General features: G+C 33.5%; 1 protein-coding gene across 1 annotated transcript in view; it reads right to left on the bottom strand.

The window, feature by feature from the left end:
- Positions 1-23738, bottom strand: part of LOC104517769 (sodium channel protein type 2 subunit alpha) — a gene marked incomplete at both ends in the record, with an annotated part of 43332 nt that extends 19594 nt beyond the window's left edge. The window contains 7 exons of the mRNA XM_010170263.1: positions 8672-9154; positions 11195-11551; positions 12829-13002; positions 15523-15761; positions 18333-18465; positions 19632-19979; positions 23439-23738. Coding sequence (XP_010168565.1) covers positions 8672-9154; positions 11195-11551; positions 12829-13002; positions 15523-15761; positions 18333-18465; positions 19632-19979; positions 23439-23738 — 2034 coding nt within the window. The remainder of the gene's footprint in view (positions 1-8671; positions 9155-11194; positions 11552-12828; positions 13003-15522; positions 15762-18332; positions 18466-19631; positions 19980-23438) is intronic.
- Positions 23739-25101: the final 1363 nt, after the last annotated feature.

Here is a 25101-nt window from a genome sequence, read left to right as displayed (position 1 = left end):
CTTCACACACACATGCAAATGTAGTCGATATAGGATCACTCAGACCTCAGGTTGCATGGCTGTTACTGCATTGTGACCAAAAATAAAGGACTTGTTGCATAATAGAAAATGTTTCTGACAGGCATACAGGTATGAGTTTGAAAACCATTCTTTCCCTTTTTAAATATCATGATCTTTTGTACCTGGAAAATCACACGGACAAATGTGAAAAGATTTGGATAAATACACTGAGATTTGGATGTTTCCAATGGTTAATTTTTGCTTAGTAAACATGTTAAAATATTATGTTTCTTTTTTCATACTGCGCTTCCACTATGATTTCCAGAATTTATATATGTAAAATAGTTACAGCCATATTGTCTCTAAATGGAATAATTTTATTACTCGTCATATAGATCAGTAAGTCTGAAATAAAATATAGTGTACCTCATATAGTGAGAACATTTAAAACTTGGCTTTCTGTATTACATTTACAGACCAAAATGCACATTAATGTACACTATATTAAGCATTATTAGCGCGCCACTTTATTATCCACACATAAGGCCCTCTTTTAAAAAGGAAATAAGAGTTATTAATTATTTCTTTTATTATATATCCTTGTAATATAAAGAAAAAACTCTGAAACCTGTCACTGAAATTATAGGCAGTTTCTTCATTAAATAAAAACCAAATATTGTGAAAATAATAATTTGTCACATTCAAGTTAGGAAAATTAAAACTATTTCATGGCCTGATCCATCATCATTAAATCAATTACTTAATAGTAGCAAGATAAAGGTTCATAGTAAGAATCAATTATTAATATGTGAGTGCCACTTAAAAGGCAGTCAATTTTTTAACTGCTTCTTCCCATATAAACTCTGTTGCAGATATAGTCCTGTCAGCATACTTCCTAAAAAACAAGTGACAGAAGTTCAATTTATAATTGGTTGAAAAAAAGCCTACTATAATTCTCTTCATTATTTTTCATATAAATCATTCTCTTCATTATTTTTCAAATAATCTCAAAAAATTGCGTTATAAAAAAAAAACCAACCAACTCATGAAGTTAATAAAACTCCGCTTCTTTGTTTCAAGACCCTAAATTAGGAAAGAACCATTGCATTTTAAATAAGCCGACTTTAATGATTTTTTTTCCTATCAGTAAAACTAATAGGAAACTTCAGATACATGATGGATTGATACAACCTTCTTTTAACCTTGTAAATGTGATTATCAGCCTCTAGAACGTGCCATGCCCTGTAAATACTTATTTGCATCTTCAGTGATATTACATTTTCCTTTACAAGGGTACATTTGAAAGCAATTGCTTATGATGCAGCATTCTCAAGGCCTGAATCAGCGAAACAACATGCTTGACTAGAGCAGAAGCCTGAGCGATACTGTGGAAATCACACACAAAAATAACAAAAAAATAAGACTACCTCAATGGGTTTATATTTTTCTGAAAATATTATTATAAATATTATTGTATAGAATATAACATGAAAAAATGCTTCATCACCAACCCACATACTTGCTTAATATATGTATAATCAGCCTCCATACTGTCCTTTCAGAGCAGTGCATCTCTATTCAACAGCTTAGATCATTAAAACAAGCTTTGACCAACAGCAAGTTAATGTGCCCATTTACAAGAAAATGCATTCACTTAAGACCCAGTCTTGCTCTCATTTGATTTCATTCTAGATTTCAATAAGAGCAAGAGCAGGCTACTAAAATTTAAAGCTTTACAAACGGCTTAATGATTCAAGTGACAATAGAATAAAGGGATTCAGCCATTACAAATTGCCTTTAATAATTCAGCCATGTGGTTTTATCCTTTGAATCTCAAAAGCTGCACTGTAATTGAGTGACAAAATATAAAATAGTGGGGATCAATGATTCCAAAGTTGAGAATAACTGACTTTAAATCTCATATCTTATGATACTTGACTTTTATATAATGTTAAGAAAACCACTTTTAAAATATCTTTCCTTAGAGTTTTATTTGATGTTTGAAGCATATCTTGGTTTAAAATTTAATCGGTAAAATCTGAGAATCTTCAGAATACACACCAATATTAATTTCTTCTGGCATCTCTGCCAGAGACAGTTTATACTGTGATATTATACAGATAGATCACACTACACTACGACGTTTATGGTTGGACTAGATGATCGTAATCGTCTTTTCCAACCAAAAGATTATATGATTCTATGATCAGTGGTACAAAACAAACCATTTGGTTTTCCTTTTGAAGCCAGCGAGACTTTGTCTCAAGGCAACAGCTTTGAATCCTGCTATAGGACTGAAATCTCAATCCCATCAATAAAATCTTGATGTCAAGTTTTACTAGGATAATTTAACGTCCTTAGTTTCATATGACTTTAGCTCCTGTGCAGTAGTTGCTATCATTGTTCCTGAAGGCTCTGCCAATTATGCATGAATGGAGATTATAATTGCCTATAATGAAAAAAAAAAAATCCCTAGGGTAAATATACATGGAATTTTATAAAAATTATGCCGATACTCCGAAGTCTTTCTAATTTACACCAAGTAAAGTCCCCAAACTCAGTCACAGACTGCTATTGTGAAACACATTCCAAAATACCGCTGTTTATGAAGGAGTTTAAGAAAAGAGTAATTGTAAAATGCTTTGCTTTGAGAGTTTTTTAAGGGGGGTTATTTGCTAAGTATAATTTTAGCAATTATGAAACTGCTCTGCTTACACTTTATAAAACTCAAGATATGCACTGCCCAAATGAATACGGAATGTAGTTTGTTAGCATCTTGAAGATTTGCATTACAGTGCATTTAAAAGTAGATTTAAAAGTATTACAGTGTAATTTTTATGTGAGTAGCTATGGCAGTAGTTTAAATGTTCTTCATTAAGGAGCTTAAGTTGTGGCAGTAATCATTACATAAATCACTTAACACATATTAAATATTAACATTTATAAGGGCTGAATCAAAAAGGGTTGTTTTTATTTTTTAAAAACTATGCATGCTCCCTTTTTCTTTGGCCTCTTGAACGTATAACATTCCAGTACTTTTATGATCCATACTTCAAAACCTGTAGAGCATGCAGTTATTGCTAAATACTGTATTAAAATATCCAGAAAAATCATTAGCAGAGTTAAAAAATGTATGTTGGGGTTGCCAATCCCGCCTGACCATGCTGTGATGTGAGTCCCATGACTCAGCAGAGAGCAGCTGTGCATGTTTCTACTATCTTGCAATGGAGAGGGAAGGTACATAGCTGAAGAGCATGCAGGCCAGTCAAAATCCATTAAAAAGTGATTATATATATATATACATATATATGTATAACTTGCTTAGGTAACCTGTGTGAAAGTGGTGACACGTTGCTCTACCTGGTTAAAAAGCACCAGAGCTGCATTCTTGATTGCTCCAGCTTGGTTTTACCCCTGTGAGAAGTAAGAATGGTAGGTAGTGAAGTTCAAGACACAGGATCTCTATTTTTCCTCTTTTTGGAATCTCTAATTCAAACATGTTTTTAATACAATTAAAACATAATTATTAAATATTTTATGATCAGTTGGCAAAAAGGGAAATACATACCACCTGAAATGTTCAACAAACTTTTCTACAAAACTTGTTAGTTTATTTTAGAGAAATAAGAAATTGCAGAAGCTAGACCTAATAAACCACACTCTGAAATTGTGATTCATAAATAAAAATACAATTAATTAAATTAATAAAGACATGGTTAGCAGATTTTTTAAGTATTCCAGTATTTATATAGTGCTAAATGCATATTAATGAAAATTTTAAGGGGTTTTTTTGGTTTAATGTTCTAGTCTTCATTTAACTGACTATGGGATTATCTCTTATTTTCAAAAAATGTACATACAGGAAGCAAAATACTTTGAATATGTATGTCTTCACATTCCTCCTTCATACTCTAATAATGGTGGTAGAACTTAGAGATCTCAATGAAAATAAACCTCAGTTAACATTCAAATTAAATGTGATGCAGTATCATATTGTGTAAGTTTCTAGTTTAGATTTAGTATGCTATATACTTCTGACTCTATAATCTGTCTCTAACTGTTTCAAAAGAGAATTGGATCAGTGTCTGGACAGTGGCCCATCAGTGTATCCAGAGATATGGTTATATTTATTAACATTACATTTATCCACAGCTAGTCTGTAACTTAAAGGATCTGTGACTTTTGAAGATACAGTCCCAGAATTGGTCAGTTTTAGAAAAACTGAATTTAGATTATGGGAAATTTTAAAAGAAATGTGATAACAAATCATCCAACAAATTGATCAAATCACTCCTGGGTACACTTTGGCTACAAAATTTATTGAAGCCCAATGGCAATGCTTAATATTTGGGAATGTAATAAGTGTTCCTGTCTTTTTACTTCACCTAGTCACAAAGGCATTAGTGAAACCAAACAGAAAACTGAATTTATTTCTTGCTTTGAAAATTCAGTGGATTTGATTATGAAGGATATTTTTAATTTTATTAAAACCATCTGGTGCAATTACAGATTACTTCTCCAATCTGATTTTTTACTTACTGTACATATACTGTAGATATAAAGGCTTTTGGAATTTTGAATGATAGAGGCCTGTAGGTATATGTATTTCTTTAGTTCTGAAATAAGCTTTCAATAACTGATTAATATCTTTGAAATAACTGTTCCATGTTGAAATCCAAAACTTCATTCATAACGTTTTGATTCAGATATAATGAACACTTGTTAAGTGGTACAGAAATACAATAGTTAGTAGTCTTATGTTAGGTAAGGTTAACATAGTCCATTGATTTCACTGATTAGCAGGCCTATTTATAATAGAAACAGCATCCACAATGCTAACTTTAAAAGGCACCAAATTATTCCCTTTAGTTACTTCCAATTTTCTTATTATCTTTAAATTTCGTTATCTTGAGTATCTTATTTTCAGAGCAGAAATCTCTTATTTCTGATGGTTATTTCATTGGGTATTGCACCTCTCTTTACTAATAGTAGATACTGAGAAAATCCTCCTTCAAAGTATCAGTGAAATCTTCACTTCTTTCAGGTGCTTTCAGCCAACTACTACAGTAAAGTAGTCAGTAACTTTTAAATCTAATAAATGTTATTGTTATCTTTCATCCAAATAGACACTTCCCCAAATTTCTGGTAATATGTATTAGAAAGATCTGTTTAGGTCTGGAACTTGCAACCAGGATCCAGAATAGATTCTGGCAGATTTGGAAAGTTACTCACTAGCAAATTAATTAGAAAGTGTTTTCATGAAAGGAAAAAAGAAAAACAACAACAACAAAAAAAACAAAATAAAAAGGAACCAGCTTTCCAAAAGACACTTAATAGCTAGAGTTATTTTGTACCATAGTATATCTGATAATAAAAATAGAAAAAAAAATTACAAATTACAAAAAATTACAATTACAATCCTGTAACCACACATTTGTCATCTGCACAGTCCTCACTTACCCGCAGTTACAATTTCTATAGTAATTACCTGCTCTTGGCACACAGACCGTGCCCCACTTCTAGCATGACCTGTTATTGCTGATAGACTTTAAATAATCATTCTGCTCTGAACATCAATGGCAGTCAGTAAGACACCAGGAAAAAATGGTTCATTTTTTCAGTTCCTGTGCAGATCTAGCTTCCCACAGATCTGTTGTTAAATATAAAGTTATTAAAGGGGATGCCTCCTGAAGGTATTTTAAGTGTTAAGTACTGCTACAGTACAGTAAGGAGGGGAAAGTTTCTGCCCCATCTCTTACCCCTCCTTTTGCAGACCAGGCTTTCTTCTTTTAGGAATGTTGTCTCAGTGGTATCCCTTGAGAGGCAAAATAAAGCAAATGATGGTGTACTGTTCTACTCCTTTATCTTCCTCAAAATACAATCAGAAGGCAGAAAAAGATTCAACAGAACTGTTGACTTGGTAGGAGAAGGTTGGGAATCTTCACAAATTCTTGTCACATGTCAGAATATATATTTATGTATTACCAAAGCAGGTGGATTTTTATACACACAATAAAAAAAAGCACTTTATCCTTTCCCTAAAGATCATCTAGAAGGAATGGAATATAGAATCCAGAACAGAAACTGCAATTAATATAGAATTCACAATTTTCAGGGCACTGGTAAGAAATTCCTGTCTTATTAGATACCATTCACAATATGCACACTTGCACTGTACAAATACATGTCAAACAGTTACATGATGAACAGTTGTGTGTGAGCAGAAATTGAGGGAAGCACTATTGCTCCATCTTTGCAATGGAAGTGATTATTACACTCCATGGAAATACTGAGGTTCTACAGAAGTCCTAAACTTATCCTATCCCCATTGAAAATTTCTCAAGTTCTTAATACATGCACTATCCATCATTTACTGGTGGATTTCCCACAGTCACCTGAAATTTTCACTTTCAAATTGCTGTTGGATTTGATGTCTCCTCCTGAAGACACATGGATAAATCTAAAGTCCACTAAAAAGGCAAAATCCCTTCTGATTTATTACAGTCCTGAAACTTCAGGATGGCCTTAGTAGAAAAAAGCATGATGCCTGAACCAAGCAAAGATGGGAATGAACAGAGCAATTGACTTGTGAAAGTCACCTTGAAATTGGTATCATTCAGAACTTCTCAGCACAACAAGGGCTCTTACTCTGTTTTCTTGGGTTGTACTTATGTCATATATTCACTTGGAAAGCGGAGGAGTTTCTGTCTTTGCATTGCATTTTGTTTTGTCCTCAGCTGTTCTGATAGAATATATAGCAGTACACTGTAAACTGAACCATTCAATCTATCTTAAAGAAGAAATAAACAAATAATACCTACAGGATGATGTTATTTAACTTATATCACTCCAGTGACATGCCTTATAGTAGAGACCCACAAATACTGTAGCAGAGAAAGGGGTAAAGTCTGCCAAGGGAATCAGAGCCAGGTGTGGATGGGAACTTCCCAAGCCAGCTCTGCTGCTGAGGCTAGCATGTCACGTAACCACACATTTGTCATCTGCACAGTTTATAAGCCTCCCAACTTCCTAATGCATATTGCATACTTTTTAAAAAGTAACTTATTCAGGAAATTCTATAAGCATGTAACTTCATAAGATGGAGTTACTAGGAAGGTACTCATCACTGTATTTATCAAAACTCACCACAAGGAAAGCAGAAAGTTTATAGTAAAATGTCATTTTAAAGAACACCAGAATATATGAAAAGACTTAGAGGACTTTGCTAAAGTTTAATTGGAAAAGACAATTAACTTTTATTAGATCAGCTTACATGAAGAATACTTAACTCTCAGACCCAGTCACTTTGAAAACTTGGTTTTTGATACTAGTTGATCTCATAAATTGTATCACTTTACACTTCTTGCTTCTCTTATAGTCTTAAATTGCCATGGATAATCACTACTGCTATACTATCTTATCCATCTGCATTGAAAATGTTTGTCTCATAACTGAACAACTCAGATGATAGAATATCTTGCTCTTAATCTTACAGTTGTTATGCAGAGTAACCTTTGCAGTTATAAATAAACACACACTCTTTATATTCCTTTATGTTCTTTAGCAAAAAAACCCATACTACGATTAACTGGATCGTGGCTATCCATTAATGTTATGTGGTATGGTTTGGTATTGCTGAGGAATGAATGCAGCATTATTTCCAAATATGGCAGCTATACAGCTATGATACAGTCATGAATGCAGGGCTTCTTTATATAGGAACTTTCTTTATGGTAAACAAACTCTTTTGTATTAAAGAATTATCACACAATTTCATAGCTTCTAATGTAATTGAAAACATATTTATCCATCATTCCTGATCCCTTATAATTATATTCTGCTAATGAATTTATTAGCTTGTCATTGATCATTACTCCAAAATACAAAGTTTTCCTTGAATACCGTTGCCTGTTCATGATCACTTCTGGTATTTGAGCCACTTATATTTTGAGGCACATGGCTTCTGGTTTTTAAACCGACTTCTGCCTCTTTGCACAATAACAATAGCATAAGGCTTTCAAGTAAACTGTTTCCACATGAATCTATATGACAAGACTGTTCTGCTCTCTGGGATAACTTGAGATACTACTTTTCCATGGCATTGATTGGTATCTGGATTACTTCAGTTTTTCCAGCCATAGTCTCTGAACGCAAAATCTGTATGAATATTACTCACAAAGCTTTTTAGATAATCCAGAATACATCACTACTTTATGATATCTCAGGGTTCATTTTTATAAATACTCTTAATATAGAAAAAAATATCTTTCTCCACTTATATTTGATTGGGTATGGAAAGCTGTTTGCTCTTGATTGTTCCTTAGCCTTCTACAATACTCTTATTCCATAAATCCTGATCACATTATAGGTACTATAGAAAGAATGCTTTATGAAATGTGCACTAGTCCTAAAACATCATAAAATTGCAGAACAAATAATCATATTTAAAATTATACATCTCCCAAATGCTAATAAACAGAGTATTAAAAATGTAAATTCTAGGGACCTCCTAGTATACCATCATGTAGAGTATTTTTTTCTTGAATTATAATTACATAAAATAATAAAATATAAAATATTTTACATATATATAAGACAATTCTAAATATGTAATTAAGAAATATATAAATTAATGACTTCAATTTATTTGTTAAGATACAAAAAATCCTACCTGTTTGCTTTCTTCCATATCAGATTCACTGCTAAATTCTTCTGTGTTTAAATTTTCAAAATCTGATTCTCCAACTGCAATTGGCACTGTCACAGTGAGGCCTGGGTTGTTTATGAATGACATGTAATCACTTTCATCAACAACATATTTTTCCACACTGCTGCCTGTGCCTACACCACTGGTGGTTCCATTCCCGTCTTTAAGACAATTCAGATCTTTGCTTATTTCAACAGCAGTATGATTGGAAATGCAGCTGTCTTTCTTGTTTAGCTCTTCAAGTGCTTTGATTTCCTCTAAAGCTTTTTGCTTTCTAATGAAGGCTTTTTGGATGAACTCCTGTATCTTTTTTTTTACATAATCTATTCCCTTTTGAATCCTTGCCACAGCAATCTGGAGATTGTTCATTTCATTATCATCATCGGTAGCAGCAAGGTTGTCTGAACTAAATGAGCTCAGCAGCAAGGCCAGAAACAGGTTCAATACCTAAAAGATGAGAGAATGCAGCTGTATAGTAAATACATACATATAAGCACCGAGTATTTTTACAGGATACTGTGAAATGGCACACGTTGTTTTGGAAAACAGCATTCACTAATTTTAGACAACCATATAGCACCTTAAATTACAAAAGATGTCCTTACTTGTTTTGATCAGTATTCACTGAGAAGATGAAAACTGTCAAACTAATACCTAATTATTTTAAGCTTTTTGATCTTTGTTTGAAGCAGCAAGAGTCTAAAATAAAATGTCTAAAATTAAAAAAAAGTTACAAAAAATCTAGCTATACACATTCATCAGAGGTTTGAAAGGCTGCTGTCTCAATCTCTTAAAATCACTTGGGATTTAAGTAGAATTAAATAAACATGAATTGTAAAATTAGATGGGTTTCTATGATGCAAATGTTTTAGAAACTTATATCAGTTAATGCTTTAATAACCTACTTACACTTTCTAACTACTGTTTGGAAGATTATACCATGAGACTGTGATTTTCTGTTAATTCTGGGCTTGTCTCTTATATTCTGTAAAGCTTGTCATAAGAGGATAAAAGGAATATTTAAAAATGAATTTTACTCTTTCATCACTATTATTTATAATAATACTATTATTTGTAATTGGATTTTTTCTTTTTCACTTGGCAAAAATTGGAAATTTTATTTGCTCTTATGTAGGAATTTAAAAATAAAATGAATCTCTCTCATTAGCAGGTAACAATCACAGCACCAGCATTACCCGAGAACTGTGGTTTATTGTCTCAGAATTCAAACATCATTACTCTTCTTTTAATATAGTCTTCTATAAACTGTAGCTATTTCAGTAAAGCTTACAAGCAGTTGATCGCTTCATACTTTCAGTCTGAAATACTATCAGGCATCAAATGTTACCATGATATGGCAAAATGGTATAAATTTCCCCATACTTAAATGTGTTAGGTCTCTCATTCATACTCTCTCTGAGATTTAATTCTGCAGACTTTCACAAGATGCTTGGAAGAAAGAAGATAGTATGAGACAGTATTTCTATGCTGAAGCTAATACAAAAAAAAAATAGTGGAGCATGTTACTGATCATAAATAACTTTCTGGGGCTCTGCACATTTCTGCTGATATAATGAAAAACTGCAAGGTCATGTAAACAACTAGGTTATGAACACTTTGAATATTATTTTCTAAAAAATTAAATCACATTAAAATATTTCACTAAAAGAAAAGAATTTTGAGAAGTACTGAAATAAAGTTTTTAAGCATATGAGAATGAACTGCAAAGATTAAAGGTAAAAGAAACTTAAAGTAAAACTGTAAATGGTACATTACAATTATAATCCTTTAGCATTAACTGATTTCTAAGAAGTTCTTATGAATTCAGTATTTATCAATTGAACCTTTGGCATTTTAAGTTGTCAGCTTAAATTAAAATTTATCTATAAAGGTTTCTTCTATAATTTTGAATTAGAAACTTTCAAACACATTTTTAGGCTGAACGTCCAATCACTCTGTATTTCATTTTTTGTTTTTTACACCTAAACAGGCAAAGAAGTTCAGTACTTAAATTGAAGATATTCTATATAATAACATCTATATCATACTTTATTTTTACTAGGTCAGAAGTACTAGTGTGGTAATTAGCTGTAATGGGGGTAAGAAAGTTTGTTAGATTTTTTTCCTCTGAAGAAGTAGCTGCCCAGGACCTGGTGCAGCATAAGCTTTATTATTTCAAAAGTAGTTAGGAAAACATTTGGATTTCAACAGCACCCCTAAATTAGCTGCAGCACTCCCATGATAGGGTGTTTGATTTGATATTCTGGTGTATTCCTAAATTCCTGGACCCATAGTGAGAGTACTTCAGTGCATGGAAATGAATGAAAGAGGGGAGAAGGGTATCATCACGTGTTTTTAGCCAAAATCTAGCACATTCAGATTAATTTTTTTATTCTAAGCAGAAGTATGACAAACATTCTCATTGCCTGGCTGTAAGTTATGTACATTTTGCATCAGAGTTAACGTTCAAAAACATTTATCACATACCACTAGGTTTCCAATCACCATGACCATCATGAAGACAGTAAGGCACATGGCTTGGCCAGCAACCTCCATGCAGTCCCACATCGTTTCTATCCATTCTCCACACAGCACTCGAAATACGATCAAGAAAGAGTGGAAAAAATCATGCATGTGCCAGCGTGGAAGTTCACAGTTCTTAGAGATCTTGCAGACACATTCCTTGTAGCTTTTCCCAAATAGCTGCATCCCAACCACAGCAAAAATGAACACAATGATGGCCAGCACCAGGGTCAGATTCCCCAGAGCCCCCACTGAGTTGCCAATAATTTTTATCAGCATATTTAGAGTTGGCCAAGATTTTGCCAATTTGAAAACTCGAAGCTGAAAAACAAAATGGCAGAGGAATCATTAGAGTTAGTTATGAAACAGAAGCTAGGTCCAAGTTGTTTAGCAGAGCATATCCGTTTTTGTAGATTAATTTGTTCTTCAGTAGGAACATATGATTATTTTGATGGAAAGCAGGAAGCATGGAGTTTGATATCAGCCTAAACTGCACTGTTCAGCATTTCATCTTAGTGATACACATAGAAAAAAAAACATGATTTGTGTTTGTTTCACATTTGATTTTAATATTTTTAAACAACCAGTTACAGATGATTACTGAATTACTAAATTACTTAAAGACATTTCAGTTTGTACTCTTTTCATCACCTTCACTACTACTCCCTCTTTGTTGGTTTAGTTCCACATTTCCCTCAGCACCACATTAGGTCTTCCAGTCTTACTTGGAGGACAATTTTTGAAGCAACAATTTGATGCTGATATTTTAATGTCCATTCAAATCATAAACATTAACTTAAAAATAATATTCAGTAACCAAACTATGGTATGTGAAGTTGGGTACCATGGCAACTGGTGCTAATAAATGAAGTCACTACTTCCTGCTCTGTATATTAGGAAATGACCTAGGTTTTCAAGTAATATGATAAATATCAGTAATACAAACTTTTAAATCATTACTCTGGTCTCCAGTAAACAAATCTATAAATTAGTTTGTGTATAATACTAATGAAGACATTTCTAGTAGAAGCTCAGAGGTATTTCAATTTAAGTTTTATTAAGTTATTAATCTAAAGTCAGATTGCTATGACTCTTTGTTATATGTTATGGAGTTACTAAATGTTTATTCTCGGTGCCCATTCAAATAAGTGTTGTTAAGAGAGGATCTACTTAGAGGCTTTATGAATAACACAAAGTAATGTTCACAATATAAAGACTAAAAACCTGATGATTCTTTAGTCTGGTGGCAATATATGTGTTTTTACAGATATTCAGCTTTGATGAATCTTAATGAAATCAATATAATGAAGATTTATAAAATTATTAAAAAGTAGCAGTTAGTCTTATGCTGGCCAAGGATATCAGTAAGATAGGATATCGACAGGATAATTCGATACCCAAAGATATCAAAGGATATCCACTAACACACACCTTAAACTTATCAAATATAGCTTACAAATTAGGCATATATGAAAAATATGGAGCTATTTAAGTAAATAATATCTTTACAATACTGGTAATTATTATAGACATAAGCACTTTTTTTTTTTTTTGAGTGTGACAATTGCATGCAAATAGTTAATTATCAAGGTATTTACCAATCTGAATGACCGAAGAACAGATAATCCTTCAACATTTGCAAGACCAAGCTCCATTAAACTAAGGCTAACGATAATACCATCAAAAATATTCCAGCCTTCTTGGAAATAATAATAAGGGTCCATGGCAATTATCTTCAGTACCATTTCTGCTGTGAATATCCCAGTAAATACCTAAAACAAAATGTAATTAATTACTTGAGTTGTTATGAGAAATTTATATACCTGAGTAAATTTTTCTAACCCAGATTTAGTTCTCATACCTGTTACTTTTACCTGTTACTATATAAAACAGCTGATTGCCATCTCCAAATGCCATCTAAGTATCTCTAAACACTGAAAACTGATAACTAAAAACAAATTCCTAAATCAGGGCAGATACAGGAGGGCAGAAGTTTGGTAAAGCTATAAAAAGCTATTCACCAGTCAGCAGCTCAGCCCCGGTTCATATTTGACTGACGTGCTGGGCTATCCATCCAGCAGATGATGTGATATCATCCAGTTTTCAGTCTTGTTTCTAGAGGACAGTCCCAGTAAAGCAGAAGAAAACTGGACAGCGATTTTTTTTCCTTGCTCATAGTCTAAACAGAAGTATTAGAAGAACCTCTTTAAGGGTAGACTCTCTAAGGATAGACTCTCTAAGGTCTGTCTTTTAGGTCAGAGTTGAAGAGTATGGGTGGAATATACGGGAAGCTGGGGTTTCTTGCACTGGGCTTTTTGTAAGGCTATAGAGGTGGCTTAGTGTTTTAGAGTTCAGAATTTAACCCAACACTTTCTTGCAATAGGTAGTGATCAGTGGTTTGTGCAGCATAATAAAGAAGTTAAGGAGCATAATGCAAAACCACTAAAAACATATGAATATTCTGCACAACACTCGAATATCCTAGATATTCCAAAAGTACACCAATGTACTCTGCCATTTCCTTGTGATAGTTTTTTACCCAGCTTGTTCTCAGTACTCCTACAGCAAGTTTCTGGAAGCACAGCTGATTTTTTACAACACTATCTAACAACACTCAGGATTACCTTTTAATTTAAGAAGAAGCTTTTCTAAAGCATAACTGCATCCCCAAATCCACAAAAATACATTTTAACAGATGTAAACGCAAGTTTTTCTTATAATTACGTAGGACTTTGGAATATTGAAATAATTTTAGTATTATGTAAAGGAATCATTGAATTTTAGAACTATTTCTTCCTTCTCATTTAAATGCTATGGGAAAGACAGAGTAATATTTATCATATTTATCCTCACACAGACTGTGATGTCACAAGCAAAGAGTAAATTAACATATTTTGAATGGAAGTCACAAAATTAAGGTTAATAGATTAATACAGTGAGGAACAGAGAATCTAATTGAAACCAGGAGGAATAGTATTCACTGCATATATATAATCCTAATTAAGGATACTGGATTGTTACAAAGGTAGTTAAAAATATGGCTGTTGATAGCTTATCATAAAAAAAAATAAAAATATGAGATGGGAAAAAGCAGGAGATCTTTAAGTATAAATAGTTGGAGAGAAATAATTCTAACAATAAGACAGACATATTCAATATACATTTTCACTATTCTGTAATCTGTGATGAGTATAAGAATATGCCAACAATTAAATCTTTGTCCAGGAGAAAGGAAATCATAATGCACACAAGAACGCGCCGGTACTAAATTTCATTTTTAGTTTTATTTTTTTTAAAGGTCATAGGATGTATTATCAGTATATATAAGGAAAATATTTAGACTTTAAAACATACCCTGACTGAGAAATCTATTACTGCTCCATTTAAATATTATCAGACTTTTCAAAACTAAACATTTTGAGTGGTTAGTTCAGAACAATTGGTTGGTTTTGATTTTCGTGACTGCATACTGTGTGAGTCAATCCAGACTTCTGTGTAAACTATTGGTAGTTATGTGAACTGGCAAAAAATTAAAAATGTATGACTCTGCTGAAACAAACACTTGCAAATGTCAGCCCTCTACTTCCTGAGCATTAGAAGCAAATGGAGAGAAACATACAAGAACATATAAGTGTTATGCCACATTTAGGTGGCATCTACTCCGAAAAGGAATTGCATGTACCCCTAAATCTCTGGATCAGGTTAAAAATCAGGAAAGGCATCCCTAATGAACTTAAATATACAAAATTATTTTTGTTAGAGAAGAAACAATAATCTTCTAGTTTAATAAGTATTTTTTAGTTAACTAATATTTGGAAATGTACTTATATATTTCCTAATATATGGAAATGTACTACAGCATTTAATGTACTTTCATTGTAGTGTAACTGAAAAAAATTCAGAGAAATTCTGACATCTGAATATTTCTGTCGTCCAAATATTTCTTACGAAATAAAAATATTTTTTGTGATGGAATATCAGTACCATGGTGAAAATCAGATAATCTACCTTAGCGTTTTAAAGAAAAAACCCAAGCTAGACCTTAAGAAATCTGACAATTCAGTGAAGACTGCACTTCCACACATACTCAGTTATTTCATTATAGTAGTCACAAAACAGATTCATGAAAGTTAAAGGCTCCAGCAAAAATCACTTTCTCTATGAAAATTATATACACAGTTTCTAAACTGATTATAAAAACCAAGGTGGAATAAATTTAAAACCAATGCAATGCATTTCTGTTTTTAGAAAAGGTTATTTTTACACCAAGTAGTGCATGACAAACTACTTACCAGGTTCCCCACAGAAAGGACACTGCTAAACTGTTCGGTCATTGGGTAATGTTCCATGGCCATAAACAAGGTGTTTAAAACAATGCAAATAGTTATAGCAAGATCAACAAATGGATCCATCACAACTAAATTGACTACGTGTTTTACTTTTAACCACGGACTCCAGCAATCCCAGATCAAGAAAGTATTTGCAAATCTGTACCAGCATGGTGGGCATTTCTGTCTGGATTCTTCAAGCTCTGAAAAAAAAAAAAAAAAGAAAAAAAAAAAGAAACAAGTAACGAATATTCCAGTTATATCCTTTGGAAGTTCTTGTTTAAAATATGATAAAAGATGAAATCATTCAAATAAACAGCTCACACTAACATGAGATTTCCCTCACCTATGTTTAGCCATCTTAAAGTTAAGCAGCAAATCTATTTATTTAAGCTCCTCTACAACCAGTGGACAGTGAAGTTATCTCTAAAGAATGAATCATCCCAGACATTTATCTAAAGAGATAAATGTGTTTGTCTCTTTCCCATGACAATAGCGAGAATATAGACATTTAATTAGGTTAGTTGACTTGCTTACAGCAGATATCTTAATTTTGGATAGTAAAAGTTAACATGATTCTGTTGTCAGTGAACTGATGCATATAATTTGTGTAAGTTTCATAAAATATAAAATTTTTGTGTTAAGTATGTAACATGTGTACACATATTGATTTGAGCTACTAGAAGTATTGTATTTGCTACTACACTGAACCACTACAATATCACAGCAGATAAGTGACTCGGTGCGCATATCTATCATTGCTTATTTGAATCAATATTTTTGATATACAGAATGCCTGCCTTTTATTTTAAACATTATCATTTGAATTTGTTGGAAATGTCTTATACAGTTGCAATGTCTATCAATTGAGAAACAGAACAATATTAGTATTAGCAGAACAACTCTGCTCTCAATTAGAATTTTGCAAACTATTTTTTTTTCAATTTCACTGTCAATATTGTCGAAGTTACAGAAGAATAGTAACTTCTACTGAGTTAATAATAGCAAGGATGAATGCCTAATGTAATGGGTTGTTTGAGGACAGCCCAGAAGGAAGATTGATATTTGCTTAAGTGAGAAATACTTGATCTACAAAATATGTAAGTAATGGACACAACAGTTTCAATAAAATTTCTGCATAGTGGCATCAACCAAAATCTGAATTTTGCATGTTTTCAGACATCCCTTAGAGCACAGGGAGGCGTCCACCATGGTGACACTTATGGGTGATCTTGCTAAAACAGCAAACATGCTGTTTTACAGTATTTGTGAAGCAGGTTTTAGTCTTTGGCCATTTAAGGACAAACTCTCCACTTTGAAGAACAATGGATTGATTTTTGCCTCTAATATTGTCCTATATGGGTGGAATTACGGAAAGTTAAAAGGTCATTTGCCACAGCTCTCAAATTCATTGAAACTAACAAGCTCTCCCATTACATCAGACTGTAGCCTCCAGGCAGAAAATGGTATTTAAGTAGCGTAAGTCTTCTATAATCTTTATAAACCATAATTAAGACAGTACTTCCAGAGGAATATCTGGATTGGGTGGAATAATCACATTTCTGAACATGTAACTCGGAATACTGAGAAGTAGGATGGGACTGGCCTTGGACAAAAGTGGCCATTCACACTGGATGCTGACTTGGCATGGAAGACTCCATTGCTTGCGCTCAGCAACTTCTGAAACAATGGAAACCAAACATGGGTAGGAGGTGACTATCAGGATGACACAGTTTACATTTACAGGTATCCTCTGTACCTGGGAGGAGAACTAAGAATTGCACACCAAGAATCAAGAGGTACCATAAGTTCACGCTTGCACTAAACTCAGAACAATATTTTTGTGAGAATGGTTTGTGAATACCTTTAGAAGGAAACAGGCGATATAAGCCTTATATTTCTGACCACAATTAGTTTGGGGTCTATTGGTTAATCTGAGAGCAAAGGGCTTAAGAACGCGCTTTAAAAAGTATATTTCAATTCTGACTTGAAGTAATCTGTAAATTTCTTAGTAATTCTTGTCCTTTTAGAATATGTGTTGTAGGACATCCTCAGGGTTTGTCTGAGTAACAGCTGTCACACTGTGCCAGTAGCCAGTAGATAGATCCTTTAAGCTTATAAAAATATTTTAATGGCATATATATGAAGTGTGGGTGTACTCAGTTTCCATTAAATAGGCAAAACAATTCCAACAATGTATGTTTTTTCATATAGTAAATATAATAATTTTTAATCTTTATTATATTTACATAAGAAAATTTAAAAAATAGTTAAGGAAGGCAGTTCATGTGCATTGCAAAGGTTGATTACAGTTCATTTTTTTCTTTAAAACTACATTTTGCATTCCAATTTCCTGTAGTCTATCCTTGGATTTTAAGTCTAAGGGAAATGACTGTGCTAGCATATCACTGCCTTTATCACAGCAATTCTTTGTGTATCTTAATTTATTTTTCCTGTTGATAAAGGGAGAAGATCCCTGGATTCTCTGTTTGGGGCCATCCCCGGCCATCCCCTAGCTGTGATTATTTTGTTTCTGTTACTCTGTTAGTCCACTCAATAGAGTAATATTTTGTGTGGTGCCTTGCAAAATAAATGACTAAGCATTTAGAATGTGTCAGTTATCTTAGAAACACTCAAAAGCCTTTGTATCTGATGTTCAGAGATTTCACGTGTCCAGTTATACATTTACAATGGAAATTATGTAAAGAATTGCTCTGTACATATAGTTAGCAGAAATTCGCTGAACTGCCTGTCAGATAAAATGTCTCAAATACCTTCCATTGTATTTGTAAGTATGCTGGCTATACTCATTGCTCTTTGTCTTGCAGCAGAATCTTCCAGCATTTCCATGGAAATTTGATAGGAACTCAGTCTTCTTTTTCTTATTTCTGTTTCTGTAGTGGTGCCCTGTAAATGAAATACTGAGGCATTAAAACTTTCTTTCAACAGCCAGTTAATGATATTTACTGTATAAATATTGTAGTGATAATCAAAAACAGCTTTGTGCAGCATACTAGGCTTTCCTTACACACTGAAGATTTCTGTTTCTGTAGTAATGTCTTTGTTCTTTATTGAGGAACTCAGTGGGAATTTTGTACAGTGCTAGGAATAATCAACTGAGGGACACAATACCAAGGCAATGTGGGACCAAAAGTGGTTCTCATTTAAATTACTGAGTGAACAAAATTTTTGTTAGGTATCTTTTTGCTAATAAATATTATTATTCTTTCAGGAAAAAATTATCAAAGTTGAAACCTGTCACCTTAATTTCCAGCATCTTGTCATGTTAAGTAATTAAAGTGCAAGTACAGGAAGAAGTGAACTGTTATTAAAGAAAGTAACTTTGATACAAGAAACATGATTATAATTCTAGGAATTAATTATCTCTCTGTAATACTATATACTACATTCCTAACCTGATAAGCATGGTCGGAAAATTTTATATAAGAAAAAAAATCACATCTTATTTATTATTTCTTCTACCTAATTCTCACCCACCACAATGCTTATACAAAATTTGTCATATATTCTTGCAATGAATATGCAAGTCCTCTCTGTTTTGTATGGCTTCTAAAAAAGTCTGAAACGGGGATTGAAATGTAGTGTAATTGCAAAGGTACAGAGGATTTGTGCATATTTTTCTCATTAAAGTTGTGAAAAAATCTCTTTCACTAAATTTAGTAAAAGGTATTTCTATTAACTATCATGTGAGTAGTAACTCCATCCTGCTTAATTTTGCAGGTGTTTTCCTATACATATTTACAACTTATATCCTTAGTTGTATATCAAATGTCTACCTTCGTTTGCGAGGCAAAACTATGTACAAATTCAATTTGTATTTTTTGCTTTCTATGTGCAGATCTGCTGCTGAAGGCAAGGAGAATATAACACTTCATTGAGTCTCAGACTTAGGAAGTTGGAGACTTCTTTTCCCCTTATGTTTTATTACTTAGAAACTATAGCAAGTTATTTTTCACAGCTTTAAGAAATGATAAGACAAGTGGAGGTGAGCAGTAAGAAGAAATTCCATGCCTGAACCAAACTGTAATAATTACTGTTTTACTTATAATTACCTCTATTATAAGCTGACCAGTAGGTGAAGTTACAGTTGAAGGTCCTCCAACCAAGGAAACTACTCCATTGCAATCCACAGAGCTGTGCATCTTCCCATTTACTGGAAGGGCTGGTACCATTCTAGATGACACACTCGCTTGACTAATGTTACTGTTGCGCCGTTCTCCATGTCGATTTGGAACAAAGAGAGAATCTCTTCTGCTCTCATTGTCTTCAAGAGTGCTGTGCTCATCGTCAGCAAAGTCATTTTCAGATCCTATATCCTTTGCACGACCTCTGAAACTGAAAATGCTTGTTTTGCTGTTGCGCCTTGGTGAGAACAGGGAACCACGAATGCTCAGCAAAGACTGTAAAAGATTTAAAACAAACAAAACCAAAAGAGTGTTAAAACTGAAATTCTAAGGTCTTGGCTTTTCAAAGAATAGTTACAGTGCTGAAGGAAGGATAGTCACTTTATTCTTCAATAGTATCAGTAGGTCCATTAGGAGCATGTGCTCATTAGGCGACCTGAAGTAGAGGGGAAAAATCCTTTTTGAAGTAAAGTAACAGGAAGGAGGAAAAGTTGTGCAGAAGACATAAGTTAAGTTGGTCAGTTTTGAGCAAAGAAGGCAAGTTGAATTGGTATGGACCCATGGGTGTGCTGGACACAGTTCTCAACATCACTATCAAGATTTTGCAGTTATTTTTCTTTTATTCCTTCTACTAGAGGACAAAGCTAAAAATATTTTACTTCCTTTCTTCGTCCGATGGATTCCTAGGGATAACAACTGATAACACTCACCAATCATTTTTTTCTATTCTATTTGATAGAGGCAGAAGTGATGTTAAGTTTGGTATTAAATTCAGTCTAAGTTGATGTAACAAACTTGTCTGCCATCTTCACAATAAGCTCATTAGTGTGAGAACATCATACACAGTACTCTAAAACTAGAAGACAGAGACAACAGCTTGAGGAAGCTCTGGAGGTACAGTGTGAACATGACTAGTAGCACCCTTGGGCAGAGCACTCTGGGGGCTACAGCAAACTACACACCTACCAGAAGGTACCACTTGGCCATCAGGCAGCTCAGAACAAGCAAGAAAGCACCAGGGAAACAGTTACCTAAAGATATCCTCTTACAAATGAGAAAAATAAATCAGTGGTTGTTGGTAATTCATCTTTTAATTACAGTAGAAGCTGGCTAATGGAATGTTCTGCCTTGCTACATATTTTATTAACAGCATTCATGAATAAATAAAATGAGTACTAATTGTGGAAAAAAGAAACCTTGCATTAAGCTTTCTTCAATTCTGCATTTATACAAATCTTTGCATCTTGGTACATCAAAAACCTGATTTGAGATGATTCTTGATTTTTCACTAGTTTTGCAGGTGGAAGGTGCTCATATGTAATAGCAGTGATTTTTATCCCAGGATAATTAAAGTGAAAATGAAAACTGCACTATAATATATAAGCCTATGTTAATACTGTGAAAACCAAATACTAAATATATACATATATGAATATATATGTGCCTCTGTATATGCATACTCAGATTTATACATATACGCACATAATATGTGAGTAGAATTAGTAGTACTCCCCGTTATAAAGGCTGGCAGGTATTTACCATTATGAGATGTATTTTTTCTACTCTTACAGCTATACCAAATTTTAATAATTTGGGCTGAAATTTTCTATGCTGGCTGTCAGCCTCAGGCTGAGTTACTTGAAGAATATCAGTTAAATGTGTTTGCTAACCCATTTATGTAAAGTTGGCTGGAGAAAAAGTGCTGTTTTGCTTATGCTGAAAGGTAATTTTATCTAAAAAAAAAGTTCTAGCTGCTATAGAGCACGGCACTAAATTCTGACAAAGTGGTAAATTACTGCACACTTCATATTTTTTTTTTTGTAAATGTGTTTGTCCAACCTACAGTCCTTCAAAAAAATCACACACTCACTAGGTTTCATCTGACTACCACTGCTACCCTTGTATTTTAGAGAATGTTTCCACAGCTGCTATGTTTTGTTTGCTGTCCAATCTTTCCAATATGTCTTATCATGCTCTGAGCACAGCTAAATGAATCAGGCCCCTCAGGGATTTAGGAGGAGTAATGCCTGCTCTGAAAGTCCCTGCTGGATTGAGAAAAAAAGATATAATCCAAAATGACTGCAATTCTAACACATGTAGAGGCAGAAATATATGCTTATACATGCTCCTGGAAAGTAAGGTCTGAAAGGAAACATTGGCTTTTCTTACAGGCTGCATCATTCACTTGCACATGGAATATTGTGTCAAAGGACAGAACCTCTACAGGGGGCTGATTGAGCAGATTATCTCCCCTTAGCATTCTACCATGCTGTTTCATGCTCTGCCACGCTGTTTCACCAGGGAGCTAACTGCATGGCTAACAAGACAAACCAGCTCTTCCGTTACCAGTTCTACTGCCCATAATCTTTCCACTCTTGTGACAGCTCCATTTTATTTGTTATATCCAGGCAGTGTTTCCCCAGAGCATTTTTACAACTGCAAAAACAATTACCAAAACAGTCTTTAATTAAAAATTATCCTCATTTAAATTATTTCCTTGATACTAATCTCTGTATTTTAAATTTTTAAATTAATTAAAAAAAAATTGTTTCAGATGGTCACTTATTTCCTTTCTGCTGTGTAATTCATGATGTCTGAAGATGAGCTGTTTCCTGTCTATTGCACCATTTCCTTATTTTCTTTCAAATCTAAGACATATACAATATTTGTTTTCACTTTATTTTAATGGATGCTAATTATTTATTCTACAACATGAATTAACATTTAATTTTAATGTTATCACAAGTCATTTGAAATGCCTTGCTTTCCTAAGCTTCTTAAGTTTCTGTGGAAGCTTCACAGTTCTTCATGACACTTGCCAGTATGAAAGTTTTCTGAGAGTTTCAGGGTATGAAGAAATACATGCAACAATGCCTTACTGTATGTTAATAAATCTGCAGAACATTTATTATCTATGAATCTCTCTCTCAAATTCTTCTCCCCTTGGTACACATGCTTCTGTATTAAGTATTTTTTTCTGTGCACTGAAAAATGCGTTTAATATAAACATAATATATTCCTTAATCAGTCTCTTCACCAGAAGTATTTAAAACAGCATCAGGGAATTTAGACTAGATGATGGAGAGGCCTTTTATCCAGCAGTTAAAGCACAAGACCAGCAGTCAGAAATTGTTTACTGCTCAGAGTTTGTTAGTGACTCTTCTTTAGTGTGGTCAAGTCACTCATCCTCATCTATGAGCTATGGACACATATAAATATCTCTAAGTGAGACAGAACTGTAAAGTCTAAAATGAGATCTTTGGCTGCAGTACCTTGTTATCAGCCTGACTCTAAGCCCACTCCAATTAATCAAAGATTTTTTGGAGTGGCTTTGGCCCAAAACTAATAGTACATTTTATTACACTGGAAATACACTTTTACAATATTTCTCAAAGGAACTGAGATAGATTTAATAATTTGATTTTATTACATTTTATTTATTTCTTATCCAGAAAACAATTTGGTCATTCTTCTTAATTATGATAAACTTTACTTCACTTCCTTAGACATGCAAATGTAGCTTTTTCAGACCAGGCATCATCGTTCTTTTATCACTTTGCTAATAGAATGGGTCAAACCATGTCAAAGTGTCACACTGTTAACAGTATTACCACTGTTTTTTTTTTTTCCTTCAGTCATATTTTACATAATTTCTAATATGTAAAGCTGCTGTAACGTCACTCAAAACCAAATTAGAGTAGACATATGTGATTTAATTTAAAAAGAGTGTTGTACCTGGTGGGGAGATGTGAACCTTTTTTCATATGTCAGTTGACTTCCTTCTGTGGAGAATCGGAAACTTTTCCTTCTGATACTGTCTTCTGACTCAGACTTGGGGAACTTATCAATATCTCCTTTGTCCTCTACTTCAGCCATTTCTTTCTGTCTTCTTTTCTTCCTTCTGTTTCTTCTTTCTTTAGCACTCTTTGAGCTCAACTTTGATGCTTCTGAAGAACTTTCCAGGAGTTCTCCTAATCCCCCTACACCACTGAAATCTCTTGATGCAACTGATGCTGCTGCTACTGCTGCTGTTGCCTGTCAGGTTACAAAGCAAAGTATTCTTATAGGCCAAAGATGAACAATTTTATAGGCTTTTATCTACTGTTTTATCATCACTGTGGTAACACTGCTGGTTGCACACCCTTGAGTATGTAAATATACACAAACAAACTGAACTGAAGATAAACTATTGAGTTGTATAGCTCCTCATTGTTTAGTAGCATGAGCTACTTGAAGTACCATCTTCAGCAAAACAATGGCATCACTGTTCCTTAGAGACTTGCTGCACAAGACACTGGTCTAATATTAAGGCAGGCAGACATAAACATGGGGCTTTTTCATGTATTTCAGACCTGCTTCCCCATTTTCTCTTGAGAAATAATTGGTTTCTGCACCATAATATACAACCCATGCTATACAACTTGACTCGATACAGACCTTTTTGCTAAATGGAGTATTATCAGGATTCTGCAATGTTTATCAATTTTAAAAAATGATACTAAAAAACTTTGTCATACTGGTTTCAGAATATCATCCTGCAAATGCATTAGAAGAAACAAAGGCAGTAGATACTGAGTCAGCACTCATCTACTTCATAATACTAATACCCAAGGTCAGACAAGTGGAGCAATCCAAAGACCACTGTGATGATTTATGTCTGTGGATTAAATAGGTTCAGTGTCAAGGGGGTGAAGAGAAGGGTCCCACACTAATTTCCAGTTCAGCAGCTCAGTGATCCACCTTTTAATGCATACTTTCTGCTAATACTTCCACATGCAAAATGGATCTTGACTGTAATACTACTTTTCTTATAATGAATTGATTGTTCATTCATTTTAAAAAGTAACAACTTTCAAGGGTCTTCATCCAACCTTCCTTGTAGTCTCTGTTTCATATGGTTCTCTTCCTAATTCTAGTTTGGCTTTATCTCTGTCCCCACTCTCAAACACACAAACACCTAGAGGAGCTTCCTGGTATCTTTTTATATAACGTGATTTAGTCCCTTTCGTCGATGAAAATATCTTTTTTTTTTTTTTTTTTAAAATAAAATTACTCTGCTTTATATTTAACTTTTTAAAATTTGAATTTTGCAGGATTCTGCAAATTCTTTAGTGATTTGGAAGAGATAAAGTTTAATGACTAAAACAGATATATGCTAATTAGATTTCACAGGCCATGCATAAAGCTTTCTTTTCAAGAAAAAGGTGTAGAGTTTTACTTTATAGAATCATTCTAACTTAGTGAAAGTAGCTGCAAAATAATACCAAAGCTATAGCTTCACAGAAGTCTCTAATTTGCTATCATTTTGTAAACATTGTCCTGTTGAAAATGACTATACGCCAGATGAAAAACAATAGAAAATCAGTCCAGAAATTAGACAGTGTCCTGGTTTTGCTAG

Source organism: Antrostomus carolinensis, unplaced genomic scaffold (genome assembly GCF_000700745.2).
Source record: "Antrostomus carolinensis isolate BGI_N321 unplaced genomic scaffold, ASM70074v2 scaffold11146, whole genome shotgun sequence".
NCBI lineage: Eukaryota > Metazoa > Chordata > Aves > Caprimulgiformes > Caprimulgidae > Antrostomus > Antrostomus carolinensis.
The sequence above is the reverse complement of the archived record's forward strand: the minus strand, read 5'-3'. Positions and strand labels throughout refer to the sequence as shown.